Source organism: Notamacropus eugenii, chromosome 1 (genome assembly GCF_028372415.1).
Source record: "Notamacropus eugenii isolate mMacEug1 chromosome 1, mMacEug1.pri_v2, whole genome shotgun sequence".
NCBI classification, from domain to species: Eukaryota; Metazoa; Chordata; class Mammalia; order Diprotodontia; family Macropodidae; genus Notamacropus; species Notamacropus eugenii.
The window spans coordinates 135,154,012-135,178,929 of NC_092872.1; the positions used below are offsets into that span (position 1 = coordinate 135,154,012).

General features: G+C 37.3%; 1 protein-coding gene across 9 annotated transcripts in view; it reads left to right on the forward strand.

The window, feature by feature from the left end:
- LRRC49 (leucine rich repeat containing 49) overlaps positions 1 to 24,918 on the forward strand; it is a 203,352-nt gene that overhangs the window by 171,551 nt on the left and 6,883 nt on the right. For all 9 annotated transcript variants that reach the window (XM_072615507.1, XM_072615501.1, XM_072615521.1 and 6 more), the window contains 4 exons: positions 8,222 to 8,459; positions 9,586 to 9,771; positions 13,826 to 13,935; positions 15,622 to 15,775. In XM_072615507.1, the coding sequence (XP_072471608.1) occupies positions 8,222 to 8,459; positions 9,586 to 9,771; positions 13,826 to 13,935; positions 15,622 to 15,775 (688 nt within the window). The remainder of the gene's footprint in view (positions 1 to 8,221; positions 8,460 to 9,585; positions 9,772 to 13,825; positions 13,936 to 15,621; positions 15,776 to 24,918) is intronic.

Genomic DNA, 24,918 nt, shown 5'->3' on the forward strand with positions numbered 1-24,918 from the left:
CTTGTCTTACTTTCCTAATATAGGGAGTTTTGCTTTATTTGAAAACATATTTTAAGATCTTTAGTTTTAGTAGTTTAGATAGAAAATAATAATAATGTTATTAGACAAATATTAGGTTTGTGAAACCTGGCATGAATGAACATAGAGGTAAAAGCTAAATTTGGAAGTCAAGAACTAATAAGAACAGGAAAATCCTTTATTCTTCTTGAGATAATTGAAGTTTGGGGCTGAACTCCTTTTAAAAAAATCCTAATCCCTGTTTTTAGGCATCCTTTAAAAATATACTATTCATGTTTTTTGCCTCAATGACTTGACATGTATTTATTACCCCCTCCTTGGGCACTAGATGTAGGCTCATTAGGTCAAAGGTGAAAAGAAATTAGCAGCTTTTTTCATCATCCAAAATCGTTTTACTGAACCAGTGTACACACATACATTTATGGTGTAGCTGCTTTATAATGTGGTCCTCATCTATTTTAAGTTGATGGATGTGCAGTAATAACAGTTGTTTTAGTTTGTATTCCTCCTGTTAATAGCGATTTGGAACATTCTATATATGTGTGCACATACTTGTACATATATGTGTGCATGTATATATTTACAGTTTGCACTTCTTTTTAAAAATATATCCTTTAACCAAATTTCTCCTGGGAAATAGATCTTAGACATTTGTTATTTCCTTATAGGGGATTATATAAGACATATGTATAAAATATATGTTATATAGTCATCTTTCATGTTTGGTGCAAAGTTCCCCGCCCCCTTCACTAGACAGCTTTTCTCTGTCAAGAGCTTTTTAATTTTATATAATTATAATTATCTATTTTGTCCTTAATGATTTCCTCTATCATTTCTGATAATCAATTTTGCCCCATCTCCAGTTATTAAAGATGTCTTCTGTTCTTTTCTTTTATGTCACATTCATCTGACGTTTGTTGTTACGTGTTATGTAAGATGCTCCCTGATCATGTCTCTTATCAAGCTGTTTTCCAGGTCTCCTAACAATTCCTGTCAAATCGGAGTGTGCATGCTTTGGTTCACTTTTACATCGGGCTCCTGTACTTGTTTCCTTCTAAATCTTGCTGTCTAGTTTATTGCATTGATTTACTTCATTATTTTTAACCCGTACCAAACAATTTTTACGATTATTGCAGATAACTTGAGATCTGGTAACAAGTCTTCATCTTTCCTTTATTTTATTTCTTTTGAAATTTTTGACCCTTTGTTTCTTCAAATGAATTTTTTATCTTGCTTCTAAAATAACAATGAATCTGTAAATTTAAGGTAGTATCCTTTTTAAATTTTATTGCTGTAACTTACCTAGAAATAAAGAATATCTTCGTAATTATTTGTCTTCCTTTGTTTCTGCAGATTTTTCTCTTTAGTATTTTTATAAATCTTGAGTGTATCTCTACGTGTTTCATGCAGTTTATGGTCATTTTAGTCATAGTTCTTTATAATTTCATGTACATTTCTATCAGTACTATATTGAGATGCTGATGATTTTTGTGGAGTCGTTTCATATTCTGCTACTTACTGAATTGTCCAAATTAGTTCTTGCACTAGTTTTCTGAGCTTTTTAAAGTAAACTTATCAGATAATGTCAATATTTAATAACTTTAATTACTCTTCTCTCGTCTTAACTAAGTTAGCATTTCCAGTACTCTTACCAAGTTAGAATGCAAGTAGGAGGATTATTGTGTTACCCCTGTACTTACTAGAAAAACTTCTAATCTTTCCTCATTGTAAATAATGCTGGTTCCTTCATTTAGATATATTCTTTTGATCATACTTAAGAAGGACCTTACTCTGGCATATGTTAGTACTGCATTTTGTCTAAGAGTTTCTCTGCATTTATTAACTGTGGGTTTTGCTGTTTATGGGATTATACTTTTTATTTTGCTAATATTGAACAATTTTCATCCTGGTATAAAATCTAACTTTGGTTATAATGAATAGATTTTGGCTACATTGTAATGTTCTCTTGCTAACATTTAATTTTTATAGCAACATTATTTCTTCACTTTATCTCTTTCTGATTTGGTTACTATGGCCATATTTGTTTAATAAAAATAGTTTCATAGGTTGTAAAGTACTGAGGGCATTGGCTTTGTAGTCAGAGAACTTAGTTTCATATCCCACCTCTAATACTTATCTTAAAATGTTTTTGTTATGAATTTGACAAACATCAACAAATGCAAACATTTCAGTACACAAAGGATTATATATGCAACTGTGAGGTGTAGCACATTTACAAACCAGACTTACAAGTTACAGTTTTAGTTGCAGCCACTTTTGTGCAGCCTTTTACAACGTATTTCCAGCTTTATAGTATGTTTAATCCTCATACGGAAAATGAACTTGGCCATGAAGCAGAGATTAAAGTAGTTTACAACTGTATCATACATACATGCATACATACACACATATGTACATTATGCTCATATATGCATATGCACATACACACATATATACATACATAAATATTTAATATTAGAAAATTAATAATTATATTCATATAAACAGCAAACATCTACATATGTCCACATAGATGGTGAGACCTGATGCCAGACCTTACTCATCATTTGGGAATCTCTGAAAGAAGGTATGGCAGAGAAGAGGTATTAGGCTGTATATCAAACTGAAAGTCCATGAATTCATTGTTCTGACTTCACTATTGTGTTCCTGTAAAACCTGCTTCCACTTGAATTGTGTTAGGAAGATTCTGAAAATTCCCTGACATGGTAAAGTGAAAGACACGGAGGTCTTTTTTCGAGCTGAATTTGAAAGCATGCATAGTCTACTGCAAAGGGCAGAAATCTGATGGGCTGGCCATGTAGACCAAATGCATGCTTCCCTACAAAGCTATTTTGTGGAAAACTCATATAAGGCAAGTGCTCATGCAGTGGTCAGAAGAAGCAGTATAAAGACACTCCAAGGTCTCTCTGAAGAACTTTAGTATCAGTTGTGAGACGTGGGAGGTGCTGGCACAGGACTGCCTAGTGTGGCGTGCCCACACCAAAGAAAGTGCCATGCTCTATGAGCAAAGCCCAAAGGAAACGTTAGCTGTACAAATCCAGAGACATCTCCATCTCAAGTGTTCTAATAGACTACTTGCGCCTGACCTGTCGTAGAGCCTTCTGAACTCTTATTGGACTGATCAGCCACAGCCAGGCACACTGTGCCCTGACTCCAAAATCGTGATGTCGTTGGTCCTCTTTGAAAATGAAGATAAACACCCATGCAGAAACATACATACACGTGTGATGTATATATGTGTATTTACATGTGTGTACATAGATGTATATATATGTGTGTGTGTGTGTGTGTGTGTATTTGTGTCAACTTAATAGAACCTCTTCCCTGATTCGATGACAGCAGCCTAAATACTGATCCCTGTTTGATGATGGAGGATTTAATTAATGTATACTTTTTTTTTTTCAAGAAGTGTGTATTATATTTAGCGTGATGGTGTATCCTCATTGGAACTTTTTATCTTCTATGTATTGTTAAGTTTTCACTTACATACTCTTCTTCCCTTTTTGGCATCAGTGCCACAAACTTCGCCCTGACACCATTGTTGTGCTCTCTCCTCCCTACCCCTCAAAGAAGCCCTTCCTTGTAATATGTAATTACAGTTAAGCCAAATAAATTCATACATTTACTTTAAAGCAACAATTCCTAATTTGTCTCATACTGTGCCTGTAATCAACCACCTTTCCACCAAGAGGTGGGAACCATTTTTCATCATTAGCCATCTGAAGTTGTGATTTGTCATTGCATCATTCAGAGTTCTTAAATCTGAGTTATTTTCCTTTACATTATTATAGTCATTGTATAAATTGTTCTCTTGGTTCTGCTTACTTTACTCTTTATCAGTTCATAAAAGTCTTCTCAGGTTTTTCTGAATTTTTATTATTTTTGTTATTTTTGGTTTTTTAAAATTTTTTATATTATTCTGTAGCACAATATGATTGCATTATATTTATTTACCAGAATTCATTTAGCCGTTTCCCAATTTATGGGCACCTACTTTGTTTCTAGTTCTTTGCTTTCTAGGTTTTTCCCATTTCCTTTATTTGTGTTTTAAAGATTCTACCCGACGCTGGTCTTGTCTTTTCTGCTCAAATTCAGTTATTTTTCTTGTATTCTACATTTTAAAAAATATTTTATTTTTCCCTAGTTACATGTAAAAACAATTTTTAACATTGATTTTTTTAATTTTTAATTTCAAATTCTATCCATCCCTCCTTTCCCTTCTCCCTCCCTGAGACAGTAAGCAATCTGAAATAGGTTATATATGTGCAATAATGTAAAACATTTCTATATTAGTTATTTTGTGCAAGAAAACTAGAAAGAAAGAAAAATAACATGCTTTGGTCTTTATTCAGACAGTCTTTATTCATCAGTTCTTTCTCTGGAGGAGGATAGCATTTTTCATGATAAATCCTTTGGGATTGTCTTGCATCATTGTATTGATGAGAGTAGCTAAGTCATTAACAGTTGATCTTATAATATTGTGGTTACCATGTACAGTGTTCTGGTTCTGCTCATTTCACTTTGTATCAGTTCATATAAATCCAGATTTCTCTGAAATCATCTTGCTTGTCATTTCTTATAGAATAATAATATTCCATTATAGTCACATGCAACAACTTGTTCATTCCCTAATTGATGAGCATCTGCTCAAAACCCAATTCTTTCCCTTTACAAAAAGAGCTGCTATAAATATTTTTGTACAAATATGTCCTTTCTCTCTCTCTCTTTCTCTCTCTCTCCCTCCCTCCTTCTCTCTCTCTCTCTCTCTCTCTCTCTCTCTCTCTCTCTCTCGCCCCCCCCCCCCCATCTCTTTGAGATGCAGACCTAGCAGTGGTGTTCCTTGAAAGCCTTCTATTCTATTAAAAATCTACTTTCCCCTTTACAGGATTATAGGCAGTTTCATGGAATTCTATTCTTTGTTATAAAAGTCTTTATTTCTTTTGACCACAAGAATATTATATTCCAAGATATCCTCTCACTTATAGTAGTTGCAGCTTAGTTGTGTATGAATCCTGAATGGGGATCCTTTGTACTTGAACTCTTTCTTGACCCTGAATGACATGCTGAGTGCTTTCAATTTGGTGTTTATTATAGTAGATAATTGGTGGAATCTTTCTGTTTTCTCTTTGCCCCCTGGTTCTGATAGACCTAGTCAGTTTTCTTATATATATTTTTTTAAATTTAAGTTCATTTATTTATTTTTAGTTTTCAACATTCACTTTCATAAGATTTAAATTTTCTCCCCCTCCCCTCAAACACCCCTCCCCGAAATAGTATGCAAAATCTGATAATAGGCTCTACATATATATGCCTATTAAACGTATTTTCATGTTAGTCTAGTTATATAGAAGAATTAGAAAGAATGGGAGGAACCATGAGAAAGAAGAAAACAAAACAAAACAACAACAAAAAAAGAAAACATTCTGCTTCACTCTACACTCAGACTCCACAGCTCTTTCTCTGGATGTGGATGCATCTTCCATCGAGTCCTTAGGAGTTGTCTTAGGTCCTTGCATTGAGAGGGGCTAAGTCTATCAAAGTCAGTCATCACACACTGTAGCTGTTGCTGTGTACAAAGTTCTCCTGGTTCTGCTTCTTTCACTCAGCATCAGTTCACATAAATCTTTCCAGGTCTCTCTAAAGTCTTCCTGTTCATCATTTCTCATAGCACAATAGTATTCCATTCCAGTCATATATCACAGTTTGCTCAGCCATTCCCCAATTGATGGGCGTTGCCTCACCCTACATGAGTACCTGCAAAGACCTTGGCCTAAAGGGCGCAAGGTCTCCCAGTGAATCCTGGGCCATCTCCAGTCATCCTGATGAATATCTGGTCACCGGATTCAGATGGCTCTGGAGAAGAAGTGAGGCTGGTGACCTGCACAGCCCTCCCTCACTCAAAACAAAGTCAAGTGCAAGTCATGTCATCATTTCTCTGATGGCATGGTCTTCTTTGACAGCAAAGGATGAATGCAAATTGATGGCATCCATTCAATTTCCTGTTCTTGGCCACCACAAAAAGAGCTGCTATAGATATTTTTATACATGTGGATCCTTTTCCCATTTTATGATCTCTTTGGGATACAGCCCTAGAAGTAGTATTGCTGGATCAAAGGTTATGTACTGTTTTACAGCTCTTTGGGCATAGTTCCAAACTGCTCTCTAGAATGGTGGGATTAGCTCCCAATTCCACCAACAATGAATTAGTGTTTCAACTTTCCCACATCTTCTCCAACATTTATCATTTTCCTGTTTTGTCATGTTAGCCAATCTGATTGGCATGATGTGGTACCTCAGAGTTGTTTTGATTTACATCTCTCTAATCAGTGGTGATTTAGAGCATTTTTTCCTGTGACTGTAGATAGCTTTAATTTCTTCCTTTGGAAACTGTCTATTCATATCCTTTGACCATTTATCAGATGAGAAATGACTTATATTCTTGCAAATTTGACTCAGTTATATATATTTTAGAAATGAGGCCTTTATCCCAGACACTAGTTGTAAAAATTCTTTCCCAGTTTTCTGCTTCCCTCCTAATCTTGGTTGCACTGATTCTGTTTGTACAAAAACTTTTCAATTTAATGTTATCAAAATTATCCATTTTGCATTTCATAATGTTCTCTGTCTCTTGTTTGGTCGTAAATTCTTTCATTCTCTTAAATCTGACAGGTAAACTATTCCTTGCTCAACCAGTATTAGCCTCTATATCTACATTATATATCCATTTGGACTTTATTCTGATATACAGTGTCAGATGTTGGTCTATGCCCAGTTTCTGCCATACTGTTTTCCAGTTTTCCCCACAGTTTTTGCCAAATAGTGAGTTCTTATCCCAGAAGCTGGGGTCTTTGGGTTTATCAAACAGTAAATTATTACAGTCATTTACTACTTGTCTTGTGTACCTATCCTATTCCACTGATCTACTCCTCTGTTTCTTAGCTAGTACCAAGTAGTTTTGATGATTGCTGCTTTATAGTACAATTTAAGATCTAGTATGGCTAGGACACTTTTCCTAACATTTCTTTTCATTAATTCCCTCAATATTCTGGACTTTTTGCTCTTTCAGATGAATTTTGATGGGCTTTCTATGGTGGACTTCTGAGGCTTCTCCCATCTGTCTTCCCAGTCAGTCCCTTATCAAGATCTTTCCTCCTCTGACTCCAGCAGGATATGAAGGATCGCTCTGGCTTCAGGCCTCTTACAGAGCACACTTGTCTTTTTTTAAGTTCATATTTTTATTTGGTGATAAACTTTTCTCCATGCCTTTTCTATCATTTTTATTCATCACATGTTATAGTGTGCACATCCTCATTTATGCACCTCTCCACTGCCCCCTGAATGATATTCAGAGGAGTGCAAATGTCTGACCAAGAACTGCCAAAAGGAGACTCCAAGGAGAAATGATTCATGCCACAGCTCCTAGGCTCAGCAAGGTGGGCAAGGAGCATAAATCCCTGCTAGGGGGAGTGGTCTTATAAGGCAAACTTCTCTTTATTGATTTGTTTGCTTTCTTATTTATTCATTATATAGAAGCTCTCCTATGTGAAGAAATATCTCTTTTCTTCTTCTTGTAGATTTTATTACTTTACTTGGTTCATTTCTGGTAGTTTTGAGATGAGAGTTTATCTTAAAGTCTTCTCTCTCATTTGTCTTCGCCAAAGTCCCTGTGCATGTAGCCTTAGACCTAAAGTATGGCTTCTGTTTTGGGAACTGTAGCTGTCAAGAGTATTTAAAGGATTATGTGCTGTTGTGGTTGTTGTTCAGTCCTGTCTGACTCTCATGACCCCATAGGGAGTCTTCTTGGCAAAGACATTGGAGTGTTTTTGCCGTTTTCTTCTCTAGTACCTTTCTGTACATTTGACACTGAATAGCTAGTGGCCTTTGAAAAAATAAACTGAGTAGAATGTAAATTATTTTAATTTGATGTAAAAAAATAACTTTGGATTTGGAGGAAGGATTTTTTGGTAATACTCTGCCTTTCTTTGAATTGAAAATACATTTAGAGGGTTATTTATCTTTCACATATAGTGAAAGTGAGCCAGTGGTGTTTTGTTTAATTTCCACTTACTGAAATAAAATCTTTTGAAATTACAGAGAAATTGTGATGATTAAGTCTTTACATTCTGTTATTTACTTTGTCATGAAAATACTTAGATTTAAAATTGTATTTGTCTTTTGCCAGATCTCTTGACCCTGTGATAAGTACTGCTTTACAAGGTCTTGCTGTCATAGAAAATCATCTTGTGGAAGTAGATGGAGATACGCTTTTCTTGTATGGCTCTGGAGCTCTAGAATCACTGGATCGGAACTGGAGTGTTCAGACAGCAGGATTGGTCACAACGGTCTCCTTCACTTTCATAGAATTTGATGAAATAGTCCAAGTACTCCCCAAATTGAAGATTAAATTTCCTAATTCTTTGGTAAACTTTTATTAACAATATGTTTGGATGGCTCTTAGTTGTAACTTAAGTGCTTAATGCAATTTCTATCTAGCAAGTTCATGACAGTAAAAAGACTTTCTAAAATCAGGACTATAAATTAGGATTGAAAATGGTCTTATGGTTTTCTTCTACCATTGAGAATTCAACCATTGTAAAGCATTTTGGACCTGTGTAGTATAATGAAAATGAAAAATAAAAGAACTATTTAGAATGATTTGCTTTCCCTTATAAAACATTTATTAGGACCTATTCACATAATATATAGTTTATATATGTTTTTTTATTATAACTTATATAGTCATGACATACTATATTTCTTATAGATTTTTCATAATAATTATGATGCATTTATGTGTCTTGACAACATTTGAAACTTAATGAGGCTTAATTTGCTGATTGTTATATTAGTGTAATCTGAGTTTTTTAAAAATTATGATTTTATAACTATTTAATGAAAAATTTATTACATTGTTTTCTTTCTATAGCTTTTTGTATTTCCTTATGTCAGTATTTTTTATCATCATCCATGAAAAAGGCAGGCTAAAATGAAAGCTCTGTGTGCTAGCAAATGGAGTTCTAAACTGACAGATGTAAGACTTTCATGGTCATCCCGGTTCTACTAACTTTTTCTGAGGGAGCCAATTTTTGTGTCTTATAGTTAACTTTAAAAAAAGTCAATAGCTTGCTTTTACTTTATAGGGTCAGTAGAAAGTTCTATATAAAGTTGTTTGAAAATTTCATCATGTTTTTCATTTAAAGATTTGGATCAGTGGAAAGGCAACCAAGATTCAGTATTCTTAGAGTTTGGATAGTTTTTTAGATGGCAAAATTATAGAGTTGGAAGGAGCTCATAAAGCTAATCTTGATTAGTCTGTATTTGAATCGTTATTCCTAAATGAGCTTGTTTTGCAGGTAGGAAATAAAATTTCCCCATTTTGTTTTGAAGTGGGAATGTTAAATCTGTTGATAAATGCAAAATAAATGAATAGTGATTAGTCAAACCTAAGGTCAGTAGGTAGATCACAAGTATAAAAGTGATCCATGAAATTTTAAGTTTGATGATTTTAAGATGTTTAAATTTACATTTACATTTTTTGTTTTATAGCACCTTAAGTTCAAGGAGACAAATCTTGTTATGCTGCAGCAGTTTAATGCACTGGCACAGCTTCGTCGCATTGACCAGTTGACAATCGATCCTCAGGGAAATCCAGTTGTCAATTTTACTCTCTGGAAATACTATGTGCTATTTAGACTGAGCCATTTTAGCATGCAGAAAATAAACGGAACTGAGGTAACCTCACCATATCCTTTGTGAATAGCATGAGTATAATTTCTCTCTAAAAGGAAGTCATAAAAAATAGTAAGGCAATGAAATAGCCAGGTAATCAGAGAACATTTATTTTAAAGTATTGATTGTTAATTTTAAAAGTTATTTTAAAATAAAAATCACATCACTCAGAAAGTTTTGAGCATTAAGCCAACTTTGCGAATAGCGTTGGCTCAAAGTGAGTAATAAAGAACCTGGATATCACTTATTTTTCTGATAGGAAGACAGCAACACTGTAAAAGATTTAGTGACTAGTCAAATGTTTTATACTTTATTGTAGATAATATGCTTTTTGGGTTCTTTAAAAGCCAAAACCCATGACGTGCCCTGGGCTTCATGTGTTGTCTCCGGTGCGAAGGGCTCAAATGTTAATTGCTGTGATTCACCAAAAGGAAAGAAAAGAAGACTGGGATGAGAGAAAGGAAAGAGGAGAGAGGAGAACCACGAAATGCAGAAGGGAGCAGAAATAGAAAAAGATGAACAGCCTCCTCTGTTTTTTAAATAGTTTCTAACTGCTGCTTTATGTGTGACTGTGGGTAACTCAAGGCTAAAGGTGGCAGACAGATTTGTCTGGGGAGATTATTATCTTTGAGTAATGACTGCTAACGTTTAGGTAGTGCTTTAAAGTTTTCAAAGCACTTTCCAAAAGGTTGCATTTGAACCACAACAGTTCTAGGAATTATCCCCATTTTACAGATGAAAAAACTGAGAATCAGAGTGGCTAAAGGAATTGCCTGAGGTAACAGGGTTAATAAATGTCCACAGCAGGATTCAACACAGTCTTCTCACTCCATATCCAACACTATCTACCATCCTGCCCTGCCATTTCAAAGCTCTTGAAGAGCAATTGACTCCAATGTTGCCAGGCAGGCTTGTGTCACCTTGATCCCCAATTATTAGCAGTCTAGATAGGGGGATCCCATGCTCTTTAAATGTTGTTCTGAAAGAAGAGAAAAGAGGGGATGCTGCCAATACTAAACATAACTGTCCCCCAAATCGGCAGTTAGATTACTGAAATATAACTAAATCTAGGAAACCAGGCCAAATTTTCTGAAATATTCTTTTTTCCTCTGTTCATGGTAAAATGAACATTCTTATCTTCACTAAAAATGAACATACTTGGCAATAATTATGACACTTTAGATACCTTTTGCCTGGTACTTTCAAAATCTAGTATATCTTCCAGAGATTCAGGTTTGTTGACAACCAACGTAGGGTGGCCACTGGACATCTGCCATCACCATAGCAGATAGCCATGTTTTGAGGAAGGTAAAATAGTCCAGGGCCTCTTAGGTATACTTGATTGTTCAAACTGCTTTTCAAGGAGTCTAGTTTAATCTAGACCTTCAGAGAAATGTAAGAGATCCTGAGCAGAGCCCCCAAACTAGGCAGCCTCCGTAGGAACTTCCAGGAGTGCCAAAACTAGCCCAAGCTAAAGGAGTTTTGCTGTGACACAGTAAATTTCCCCAAAACACTTTCTCTACATCAAACCAACATGGGGGCACAGTACACTAAATACTTGCACCCAAATGTAATTTATTCAAATTACACGTAAACATAAAAGAATAAAACAATACAATTATAGATTATAGAAGGGGAAATAACCAAACTAAATTATTTTATCTTTGAATAGAAGGAAAATATGATATTTGAAGAACTACAGAATTCTTAATTATTTGTGTAATATATCACCATGTGATCAGCTTTTGTTTGCTCAATTTATTGAATATTTAGCACCTACAGTTTGCCAAGCACCATGTTAGATGCTAAAAGATAAAGTTAGATAAAATAGTTCCTACCCTTGTGGTTACTCTGACCTTCCTCTCTTCTCTTCTCTTCTCTTCTCTTCTCTTCTCTTCTCTTCTCTTCTCTTCTCTTCTCTTCTCTTCTCTTCTCTTCTCTTCTCTTCTCTTTCTATACTCTTTCACTTGGGGAATATCATCAACTCCCATGTATTTAATTATCATATCTGTGCAAATGACTCCCAGCTTTATATATCCAATTCTAGTCTCTCTCCCAAGTCCCATTTTTGTATGTCTACGTGTTGGATATTTTAAGCTGCATATCTCATAGGCATCTCAAATTCAACATGTCCAAAATAGAATTCATTATCTTCCCCCTTGCAAGTCTTCCCTCTTTGAGACTTCTCTCTTTCTGTCAAAGGCTTCAGTATTCTTGTAGACATCCCATGTGATAACCTTGAGGTTATCCTTCACTCTTTCTCACCCCATATATTCAATTAGTTGCCAGTCTTATTGTCTCCATCCCAACAGTATCTCCACTCACACAGCTACTATGCTAGTTCAGACCTTCATCATCTCTTGTCTAGCCTATTACAATAGCCTCCTACTGATCTCCCTGCCTCAAGTCTCTCTTTATTCCAGTATAGCCTTCCCACAGCTGCCAGAGGGATCTTTCCTAAAGCTCAGGTCTGAAAATGTCACTCTTCTCTCCAGTAGACACTAATGGCTCCCTGTTTTCTTTAGGATCAAATATCAGCTACTCTGTTTGGCTTTTAAACCCTTCCCAGCCTACTTCTAGTATACTTTCCCAAACTGTTATGTGCTGCTCCTCTCCCTGCACTCTGCCGTGCAGCCACACCCATCTCCTGCATTGCTCACATGCTGCTCTTACTCTTGCTGCCTCCACACGTGCAGTTCGGTCCCTCTTTATCTCTGCGTTTTCTCCAAAACGCAGCTCAGAATCCACCTTTAGCATGAAGCCTTTTCTGGTCTCATTAGCTCCTCCCTCCAAAATGACCTTGTGCTTGTTTTGTATATGCTTCTATATGTTGTGTACATGAAGGCTTGGCGCTAGTTCAGTTTTCTCATTGTGCCCCAGCACCCTCTTTGCCATTTCCTGCCTTTCTGGTTGTCTTAAACTTGGTCCTTCTCCTCCTCTTGTTCTCTGATGGAACACACAGGACTTCACCTTCTCTCTCTGTGCCTTTGTCCCGGAAGACCCCTTTGCCCAGAGTGCATTCTCTCATTCACTTCACCTGTTGGATTCTGTGGTTTCGTTCAAGATCTGTTCAATCACCACCAACTCCTTGTGCCTTCCTTCTCCAAATTACCTTTTATTTTTATTTTATTAAACATTCATTTACATCTGTATATATTGTTTTCCTTCATTAGGATATAAATACCTTGAGGGCAGGCATTATTTCCCTTTGGTCTTTGTATCCTCTGTGCTTAGCCCAGTGTCTAGCAGTAGTAGGTAGGCATTTAATCAAAAAAATTTATTATAGCTTATTAATAAACACGTGTTGATTTATTGGTTACGATGGGAAGTGCCTTTGTATAGTATTTAAATCAATGTCAAAAATTTTGTAAATGTTAGTAAAATATTTGAATTGTAAAAATACTGTTTCACATGAAGGAAAATACATATACATGTCAATCCAAGTTGTAACTTCAGCTCTAGGTTACACATGATTCCCTGAGTAAACATAGGAAAAAATTGCTATGAGCTGTATGTAATCTAGTATATGAAGAGGATCCAAAAGGGCTAAATGGAAACTAAAATTCTATATAATAACTCCAAAGAGGAAGGGAGATTTCTTCCCTAAGCCAGTGAGTATTTTCTCCTGGGAAGTGATCAAAGAAATACCTTGTGAGGAAAGGTATGAGTAATTACTTGATTGACCTTTTGACACATCATTAAAATGAATTAGTTTTAACATTTGCTTGGAAATTTCCTCTCAGCTTCTTATGCTTTCCAAAATCTACTGTTTATTTTAAAAATTTTCTCATTAAGAATTTCAGACACCCCAGAAATAGTTTCCAGACCTCTAAGCTTCTGCTAACAGGGAACTACAAAACCAAATGCTGGAGAGGATAATGGTGAGGGATAGGGGAGTGAAACCAAAGGGAGATGCTTTGCCCAGCAGCCTACAGGGGATGTGATGCTGAGCTCTCCTAAGGAAAGAACTCACTCAAATATTTCCTTGGAGTTCTGTTAGTAATGTCTAAAATAGGTAACATGCTGTTATTTTACCTTTTTTGTCATTTTTCCTCAGGTGACACAGAATGACATGATAATGGCTGAAAGGCTTTTTGGAATTCTAGCTCATGTAGCATCTTCTGAATTACCACAGTATCGGCTGCTTTCACTTCTTGGGGAAGTCAGGTGATGATCAGTATTTTGTTTAAGTAGAAGAGTACTGCAATCCTGGGGCAGTGTTAAAAAGAATCCATACCTTAATTCTGTCTTTCATCTTTGTTTGGGTTGATAAGGGTTGATATGCTAGCTTGTATGCTAGCATAGTCCCACCTTCAGCTACCAGGATTTATGCGTCCACCTTTCCAGAATCTTACCCCACAGAAGTGGTTTTCCATATTGCAGGATTTTTCCATTTAGGGACAATGGTTCCCATTTGCTATGGCTGCCTTTCTACAAGATTTATAACATTTCATACCCGATACACATTCTTGTCAGGTGGGAGCTGATGCAAGTGCCTGACCCATCCTGCTGATGAGCCTTTTAGAGCCGAGAGGACATAAATTCCTTGGGATAGGGACTTTTGTTTTGTTTTGTCTTTGTGTAGCCAGTACCTAAGTAGTGCTTTTGCATGTAGTGAGTGTTTAATAAATGTTTTTTATAATCCTGTGAGATATTGTAAAAGAATAGTATCTCCCATATTTTTCTTTTTGAACCTGACCTCTGATTTCATCAATGTCATCAGCCAATTATTTACTCAACAAGCATTTATTAAGTGCCTACTATGAGCCAGGAGTGGTACTAGGTGCCACTGACAGAAATGGAACTGCCCCTGCTCTCAAGGAACCTATGTTCTGAGTCCCTACTGGAACATTTTCTTCCAATGCAAATTAACACCTGAGAAGGAAAGTGACTTGGGCGGGACTCTGTGGCCCACTGTGTCAAAGGCAGGATCCTATTCTTCCTTTTTGGAAGGCTGGCTCCATCTAAGATGCTGTGTTGCCTCCAACTGAGAGGGCCCTGTGATCCAGGCAGGTCACTGATCTGACTGAGGGTCCCCCACCAACAAGGTCATTGTTGGCTGGGATGTGAACCCAGGTTTGGGTTGGGAGGAACTTCAGGAACCATCTAGCCTCACTTGTTCCCCTTATCCTAGTTTTATAAATGAGAAAACTGAGGCACAGAAACTATATCTTGCTTCAGGTCACATGGGTATTAAATAGCAAATTCAGTTTGAGTATCCTCTGGTTCCAAATGCATGTGCTTTCTATTTCCCTGCTGTCCTCTCTTCAGCTCTTTCCTTTTTTCACTTGAGCTCTACTCTGCTTTTCTGTTGTGATTTATTCTTGCCAAGGCTTACATGCCTTAATTATGCTAGAGACTATACTGTTAAAAAATGACATGTGGCTCATTCAGAGTTGCGAGTTGAGCACTATCTGGCCTTGGTTGTCCAAAGGTGAAGTGACATGTTTATCCATGATAAAGTATTTATTAACAAAATTTTTAGTTGATACTTTGTGGGCTTTATGATAGCTCTGAGAAGGTTACTAAGAATTTTTTAACTTAAGGAAATTTGATTCATTGTATTGTACTTTTTTCACACTAGACTTTTTCCATTTTAGAAAAGTTTCGTTTGCCAAACCAATAAACTATGTTTATGGTGATGATTTGCAGTTTTCAAGTAAAAGAATTCAATAGAGTAGGTTAACCAGACAAAGATTAGGGCACTTTATATCTGTTTCAAACCTACAGAATGTAACAAGCTCAACTTCATAAAGTAAATGTTCAAAGAAAGCAAATTCACTTATTGAAAGAGAACAAAAAGCAGTAGAGATTTTAATTCAGTCTGTCAACATCTTTATTTTCTTCCTCTAGAAAGAAGCAATTCCGGTATCTGCTAGACGGAAAAGGGAAAAAATCTGGGGGTGTCAATGAAGAAGGGAATGACAGTAAAAGAATTTGTGGAGAAAATACAAATCGAGCTACACTGAATTATACCACAAGAGACTTTTATACAGAGAAACTTGAGGTAAAACTTTATTTTTCAGGGTCTTGTGTTTTGACGTAGTCCAAATGGTTTGTGATTTTTTTTCTTGATTACTCATTTGGGTGTCAAGTCAACATTTAGATAACTTCTTTGGTCTGCAGTAGTTTAGTTCAGCCTTCAAATCCATCTTTACTATTGGTTCAGTCTAGGAAGAGCATAGCGTAAAAGAAAAGGGCTCATAGGGAAAACCTGGAGTTCATCCATTTTCTGTTGTCAGAAAAATAACTAACAGGAAACTGTCATGGCTTTGAGCAGAGTCACATGTGAATTGGCCCTTTGGCTCCCGGGTGCTTCCTTTTCTGCTGGTGACCAACCTCTCTGTTTGGGCCTCTGGCATTTTACCCTACGATTTTTACTTCACAATTCCATGAAATTCTGTGTTTTTTACTCTGGGTAGTGCCTTGATATCCGTATTAACCCTACCACAGCTACTGAAACTAAAAAATCTAAGGAAAACACTCATTCATGTGTTTATTTAACAGTTATCTTTTTGAGGTTTTACTGTAAGTTCACTAAGTTCTATGAGGGATGTGGAAATTTAGAGCTGGAAGGGGCCATAGAACCCATCTGCTCCAAAGCTCTTTTCCCACAGTCTCACTCTCCATCTGCAAATAATGAGCAAACCTAATCACAGAGAGGTTGGTGAATAGCCCAAGAACACACAAGTAGTAAGGGACAGAGGCAGGATTCAGAACCAGGTCCTCTGACTCCAAATTCACTCGTTTTACTGTTCAGCTTTACCTCATACAGGCATGTGATACACAGTTCTTGCCTTACTATCTAGTAGAAGAGAAGACACACACGCACACAAAACATTTAAACGACAGGATATTAGAATCTTAGAATCTGGGGGGTCCAAATGCCAATTCAAATGTCTCTTCCACAACATTGACATCCAACTTCTAGACTATTTGTGGTGACACAGGACTCACCCCTTTGTAAGGTCACCGTGGCTTTTTTTTTTATTTTTAGTTTTCAACATTCCTTTCCACAAGATTTTGAGTTCCACATTTTCTCCCCATCTCTCCCCTCTGCCACCCCAAAACATCATGCATTCTGATTGCCCCTTCCCCCAATCTGCCCTCCCTTCTATCCCACCACTCCCCTTATCCCCATCTTCTCTCTTTTCTTGTAGGGCAGGATATATTTCTGTACCCCATTACCTGTATTTCTTATTTCCTAGTTGCATGCAAAAACAATTCCCAACATTCGTTTCTAAAACTCTGAGTTTCTAACTTCTCTTCCTTCCTCCCTCCCCACCCATCCCCACTGAGAAGGCATGCAATTCAATACAGGCTATATATATGTGTCGTTTTGCAAAAGACTTTCATAATAATCATGTTGTGTAAGACTAACTGTTTGCCTCCATCCTACCCTGTCTGTCATTTATTCTATTCTCTCTTTAGACCTTGTCTCTCCCCTAAAGTGGTTACTTCTAGTTACTCCCTCCTCCTGTTTTCTGTTATCCCCCCCAACCCCACTTGTCCCCTTCTCCCCTACTTTCCTGTAGTGTAAGATAGATTTTCATACCAAATTGAGTGAGCATGTTATTCCCTCCTTAAGCCAAATGTGATGAGAGTAAGCTTCACTTTTTCCCTCTCACCTTCCCCTTTTTCCCCTCTATTGAAAAAGCTTTTTCTTGCTTTTATAAGAGATTCCATTTCTCCCTTTCTCTTCCTAATATATTCCTCTCTCACCCCTTAATTTTATTTTTTTAGATATCATTCCTTGTTATTCTCTATATATTTGTGTGTCTGTGTGTATGTATAATCACTCCAACTACCCAAATACTGAGAAAAGTTTCAAGAGTTATGAATATTATCTTTCCATGTAGGAATGTAAACAGTTCAACTTTAATAAGTCCCTCATGACTTCTCTTTGCTGTTTATTTTTTCATGCTTCTCTTGATTCTTGTGATTGAAAGTCAGATTTTCTATTCAGCCCTTGTCTTTTCATCAAAAATGCTTGAAAGTCCTCTGTTTCATTGAATGAACATTTTTTCTCCTGAAGTGTTATACTCAGTTTTGCTGGGTAGGTGATTCTTGGTTTTAATCCTAGTTCCTTTGACCTCTGGAATATCATATTCCAAACCCTTTGATCCCTTAATGTAGAAGTTGCTAGATCTTCTGTTATCCTGACTGTATTTCCACAATACTTGAATTATTTCTTTCTGGCTGCTTGCAATATTTTCTCCTTGACCTGGGAACTCTGAAATTTGGCTACAATATTCCTAGGAGTTGTTCTTTTGGGATCTCTTTCAGGAGGTGATCAGTGGATTCTTCCAATATTTATTTTACCCTCTGGTTCTAGAATATCAGGGAAGTTTTCCTTGATAACTTCATGAAAGATGATGTCTAGGTTCTTTTTTTGATCATGACTTTCAAGTCCCATAATTTTTAAATTGTCTCTCCTGGATCTATTTTCCAGGTCAGCTATTTTTCCCATGAGATATTTCACGTTGTCTTCTATTTTTTCATCCTTTTTGTTTTGTTTTGTAATTTCTTGGTTTCTCATAAAGTCTTTAGCTTCCATCTGCTCCATTCTCATTTTTAAAGAACTATTTTCTTCAGTGAGCCTTTGGACCTCCTTTTTCATTTGGCTAATTCTGCTTTTTAATACATTCTTCTCCTCACTGGCTTTTTGGACCTCTTTTGCCATTTGGGTTAGTCTATTTTTAAAGGTGTTATTTTCTTCAGCATTGTTTTGGGCCTCCTTTAGCAAGTTGTTGACTCACTTTTCATGATTTTCTTGCAACACTCTCATTTTTCTTCCCAATTTTTCCTCCATTTCTCTTACTTGATTTTCAAAATCCTTTTTGAGCTCTTCCATGGCCTGAGACCATTGCATATTTATTTTGGAGGTTTTTGGCTGTAGAAACCTTGACTTTTATGTCTTTCTCTGATTATTTGCATTGTTGAAAGGATAGAAGAAAATACCTGTTCACCAAGAAAGTGACCTGCTATAGTCTGATTTTTTTCCCCTTTTTTGGGCATTTTCCCAGCCTGTTACTTGACTTTTGAGTCCTTTGTCAAGTGGAGGGCATACTCCAAGGACCTGAAACTTCTCATTTCCTCCAAGGTGGCACAATCAAAGGAGAGGCATTTACTCCTCTCCTGGCCTGTGCACTGGTCTGGGAGATACTGCAAGCTTTTCTGCCCAGGATCTTCGAGTAGAATTCCCTCTCCAGAGCCTCCACCAGCTCCACCAAACCAGCACTCCTCCTCACCCCAGGGTCACCACTCAGGGCTAAGACACAGAGCAGCAGCTCCATTTCCCCAGGGGCTTTAGGCCAAGGACTCAAAAAATGGACCCTGCCACTGCCTGGGGCCACTTGGGGCTGGAGCTTGGGCAGAAGAACCCTGCTCCCTTCTCACCCAGGTGAAAGAGCTTTCTCACTAACCTTTGAAGCTGTCTCTGGTGTTTATGGATTGAGGGATCTGGGAACCACAGCTGCTACTGGTGGTGCCCTGAATCCTGCCCCAGTCCTGTCCCTCCTGCCCTGTGCAGCCTAGGCCGGGCTGTGCTCCGCTCTGAGCCCGGTGCAATAGACCTTTCCTTTTGACCTTCCAGGCTGCCTTGGGCTGGAAATCTTTTACTCTCTTGTTTTGTGGCTTCTGCTGCTCTAGAATTTGTTAGAGTCATTTTTTTACAGGTATTTTATGAGCTGTGCGGGGAGAGCTCTTACTGGTCATTCTTCTACTCTGTCGCCATGGCTTTTTTGAACAGTGTGAAGTTGTAACATCCTATTTCATTTCTTGACTTTGCATCTCTAGTATTTGTGCATGTTAGATCCTGAATGCTGAATCAGTTTGAATCTTCTGGAATAAGTAATAATAACTATATCACTACTTTCACATGGTAGCCCTGAAAATATTTGACATCAGGTCTCATGCCTCCCTTTAGTCTTTTTTTTGTCCAGATTATGTCAGAGCTGCCAACTTCTGTCAGCCAGTGTCCTGTGACTTCTGGATCCCCAAGAGCAAAAACTCTTAACCTATCCTCCTAGCCCATTCCTTCAGGGCAGACACAGGATGACACCACCACCAAGGGCGCCATAAGTCTCCTGATGTTGATCCCCAGAGATGTGGACATAGAAGAAACCATACCAGGAGTCAGCCAACAAACTTTCAACTCCTTCAGTGTCAGGAGCAAGGACATGTTTAGATATGCACAAGCCCTGCCCTCACAGAGCCTCAGCACACTTGAGAAAGAAGACATGGCCCACTGAGACTCTATGACTTTGTCACTTTGAGTTCTCCTTAGGTCTCAAGTAACTTGTCCATCATACCCTGGTGGCCAGAGGTGTTAAATCTCACCTGTGACATAGTCAAAAGAAGTGTTAGAGGCAGGATTTGAACCCAGGTCTCTGTGATAGACACTAGGTCCTGAATGGATGGCTCAGGAGAATAAGGTGAGGTTGGTGACCTTGCACAGCCCTCCCTCACTCAAATCAAAGTCAACTGCAAGTCATGTCATCATCTTGATGCCATGGTCCTCTTCCAGAATGAAGGACAAACACAAACAAGATCCTGAATGATCATTTACCATTCTATATACGTATATGTATATATATATTATTCTATCCTCATCTGCCAACTCTATGGTACCCCCCAAAATGACCACTAGTTTCTAAAAATCTATCAGCTTCATTTCCACTGTCTACAGCCCTCAAAGATTTTAGCTGCAGTCACACTGTGTGGAGGGGCCAAGGTAACTGGTGAAGCATAGGGTGTAGAGACCCTCAGTGGTAGCCTCCACTTGTGTACTCTTCTCTGCCTTTCTCCCCACTATACCAGTGAGGTAAACACTCCCAATTCCTCCCATTGTTCTTCCTACTTCATGATTTCTAAACCCGTCATCTTCAGTTCAGCAGTTCAAAAAGCAGGTATGAAGCCCTTGCTGTGTGCCAAGTACTGAGGATAGATACTAAGACAGACGTTGCTGACGTTCCTAAAAGAACTGAATAAGGCAACTCAAACTGACATTTTATATGTTCATTACATTCTAGTCTGGCACAATAATTGGAAACTATTTTTATTGAAACAATTCGAACACTAGAGTGTTACTGAAATTTAAAGAGAAAATATACAGACCAGATGATGATGGGTTTTTACTGAGTAGAAGCAGCAGGGGATGCGCAGTCTTGTGCCATTTTCCCCTGAGCAGGATAAGGTGCGTGCGGTCAGACAGCAGCAGCATCTCATGCTGAGGGGGTTCTCATCTAAGGGTGAGGACCGGGGGAGTGGGCAGCTTCAGTTTTTGCAGTTGATGTGTTTTGAGAAACACAGAAGGCCCTGAGGGGTGTGTGAAGAGGCTTCTGATTATTGTAGACCAGCCTAACCCAAGGCAGTGAATGATTTAAGTGACTAAATGATCTTCATGGAGGTGGTGATTATCTAAAACTGAACTTTACTGAAGAAAAAAGGATTTCTGGTTCGGTATCTGAAGTGTTTTTGATTAAATCATTTCAAAAGTACATTAAAATTATTTCTATTAACTTTCCATTTAATTGATTTAGAAGACTGCATTTTTAAAATAAAGTTGGCTTTAGGACAAGATACTTAATATCTTATGTAATACAAATCACCATTACTTTATACCAGTGTTTCCTAAGCACGCTCGACATAACGAAAATAAGACTTTGGAGACGAATTAAATTTTGCTTCTAAAAATTTAGGAAATTGTAGGAAATTAATAGGAAATTGTCACAGTAATTAATGAGATATCATTGCTTAGTGGATAGGGAGCTGGCCTTGGAGCCAGGGAGACCTGGTTCAGAACCTGGACAAGTCTCCCTTTCACTACTCCAGGCCAGGACTTCTTGAATTTTTTTCACTCACAACCCCTTTTTACCCAAGAAATTTTTACACAAATCTGGGTATCTAAGTATATGAAATATGTATACAAATCAAACATTTACTGACAATGTCATAAAGAAATTTATTTTAAAACCATTCTTTGGTACACATATAATTTTACCATTTATTAAAGACAAAAGCAAATTTGCATACTAATGAGATGGATGTGCTTGTTTATTTTTACATAAAGAATTACATCTTCGCAGAATATTTGATGCTGCAGGACATAGAGCACCTTCAGTGTTTTTCAGAGTTGATTAATATTTTGATTTTATAATTGTCAAGGCTCTGTTCAGAACCAGTGAAGTCACCTGATGCAAGTGCTGCCAGAAACATCTCAGGTTCATTATATGTTTGATTTTGAATTTATTTTTGGTCATTGAGCATTCAGAAACCTTTTTCTATTGCCAAATTTTTCGAGACATCCACATTCAGTTGACCCCCACATTCAGTTTCATGACCCTGGGGCCCATAGTTTCAGGAACACTGTGCTGCTCTCTGAGACTGGAAGTTTTGGAAAAGGTGCTAACCTGAGCTTCAAGAGGAAGTTTCTTTTTCTGAGAGCTCCTTATATCAATGAAAGAAGTTCATTTCCTGTCCATGTTACCTTATCTACAATATATTTATTACTTGCAGTTGTTTCAAAAGTTTTTTTAAATTCAATTTCTTCTAAAACTCCCCCAACCTCCTTTATCCTGGGATAGTATACAATCATATTCTCTAGAACAACATCTATAAGTTCCAAAGGTCTTGATACGAACTTGTTTGGGAAATGAAGTTTTAGCCTTAGAATATAAGCACCTTTGGCTTGTAGCAAAAGTAGCCTTTGAAAAGGCTACAATTCAAGACCAAAGTGGAGGGAGTGTTGGTGCGTGATTTTCTGTTTGCAGATGATTGTACATTCAATGCAACCTCTGAAGCTGAAATGCGACAAAGTATGGATCAATTCTCTGCTGCCTGTGTTAATTTTGGCCTAATAATTAACACCAAGAAAACACAGGTGTTCCATCAGCTACCACCACACCATCGATACATGGAACCATCGATAACAACAAATGGAGAAGTTTTGAATGCTGTGGATAAGTTCACTTATCTTGGTAGTGTACTTTCCAGGGATGTACACATTGACAATAAGATTGATACACGCATTGTCAGAGCTAGCTCAGTGTTTGGGAGGCTCCAAAGAAATGTTTGATAGAGAAGAGGTAGACTGACTACCAAACTGAAGGTCTACAGAGCTATTGTGCTGACCTCATTGTTATAAGCTTGTGAAACATGGACAGTCTACCAGTGCCATGCCAGGAAACTTAACCGCTTCCATCTGAACTGTCTTAGGAAGATTCTGAGGATCACCTGGCAGGATAAGGTACCAGACACTGAAGTCCTTGCTCGAGCTGAACTGCCAGGTATTCAAACTATGCTTCAGAGAGCACAACTCCAGTGGGCTGGCCATATTGTTCGAATGCAAAATGTACGCTTGCCCAAAAGACTATTTTATGGAGACCTCACATGGGGCAAGCAATCACATGGTGGTTAGAAGAAGCAATACAAGGACACTCTCAAGGTCTCTCTCAAGAACTTTGGATATGACTGTGCACCATGGGAGACATGGGCACAGGACCGCTCAGCATGGCGTGCCCACATGAGAAAGGGTGCTATGCTCTTTGAGCAAAGCAGAATTGAGACAGCACAAAGTAAATGTAGGATGCACAAATTTGGGAGTATCCACCCCAGATATTCACACGGACTCTCTGCGTCCAACCTGTGGTAGATCATTCCGAGGTCATATTGTTCTGATCAGTCAGTCAGACACACTGAAACTTCACTTTATCATGGTGATGTCATTTTGGTCATTTGTCCTCTTTGAAGACAAAGGACAGTAACCAACCATAAGTACCTTGAGGTCTCAGACTGATTCATTTTTGTCCCTGTCTCCTCAGTTCTTAGTAAAGTGCCTGGTACATAATAAGTGCTTAATAACTGCTTGTTGTTTTTAGAATACTTTTTTTTTTTACAAAAATTTGTAAATCTAATTTTTGTAAGTTGAATGATTAAATTCACTGTGGAAGTGCATTGGCTAAAAAAAAGTGTAGGAACCCTGTTTTAATGAAAATAATGCTTTTACGTTATGAGATATTGCTCCCTAGCTTCTCTGTTTTATAAGTTTTATTTTATTTTTTAACATATAGTGTTGGCTTTTAAGAATAGATTTTTGAAATAATTTATTTCAGACAGTATCAAAGCTTGTTATTATGATTCTAGCATAGTCACACTATTATAAAAAGGTTACATTACAATATTTATCTTCTCATAAGTGTATATATAAGTAACACTACTATTTACCTATATTGTTACTCAAACTCAAGGGATTATCCAGTTCTTCAAGATTATAAATTAAGTACTAGGCACTGTGGGATAGAATAACAAAGTTGAAACAGTTTCTACCCTTGAGGATCTTATATTATATCGAGTGATTTTAATTTGAAGTTCCTAAAAAATGCTATTATTATAATCATGTAATGTTTCTATAGCACTTTTATTTACATAGTGTTTTCAATAGTTTCTATGTGGGATCTATTATGATTTGCTGTTCATTTGTTTCAGTCATGTTCAACTCTTCATAATTCCATTTGGGGCTTTCTTGGCAAAGATGCTAAAGTAGTTTGCCATTTTCTTCTCCAGCTCATTTTACCGATGAGGAAACTGAGGCAAACAGGGTTAAGTGATGTGCCCAGGGTCACACAGCTAGTAAATGTCTCAGGACAGATTTGAACTTGCGAAGATGAGTTTTTCAGACTCCAAGCCCAGTGTTCTACCCACTGCACCACCTACCTGCCCTTCTATTATGATAAGGATCTCTTATACTAGGGGTCTGTCAATTTCTCTGATAATTGTGTAGGTTATAAATTTTCCTTGTCCTAATATCAGATTTCCAAGTCTATAAATGGCCAATAATTTATTTTTCATTGTGGAAGTTAGTAGGTCAGTCTTGCAAATCACGGTCCTATTTCCTTAAAACTGGAAAACACTAAATGTCCAAGTGAATATGGTAACATAGTTCCTCCCTAATCTTATAGGATTTTGGAAGAATAAGTAAATTAACTAGATGAGACATTTGGCTTTAATAATATAGACTACAATAAGCTATCTTAATTCTATTCAGTCCTCATCATTGTCTGTAGGTTCCCATTCCTGAGAGTCATAGCAAACAAAATAGAGAACAGTAAGGAAACTAACTCTTTGATGTGAGCAAAGACCAAAACTGTG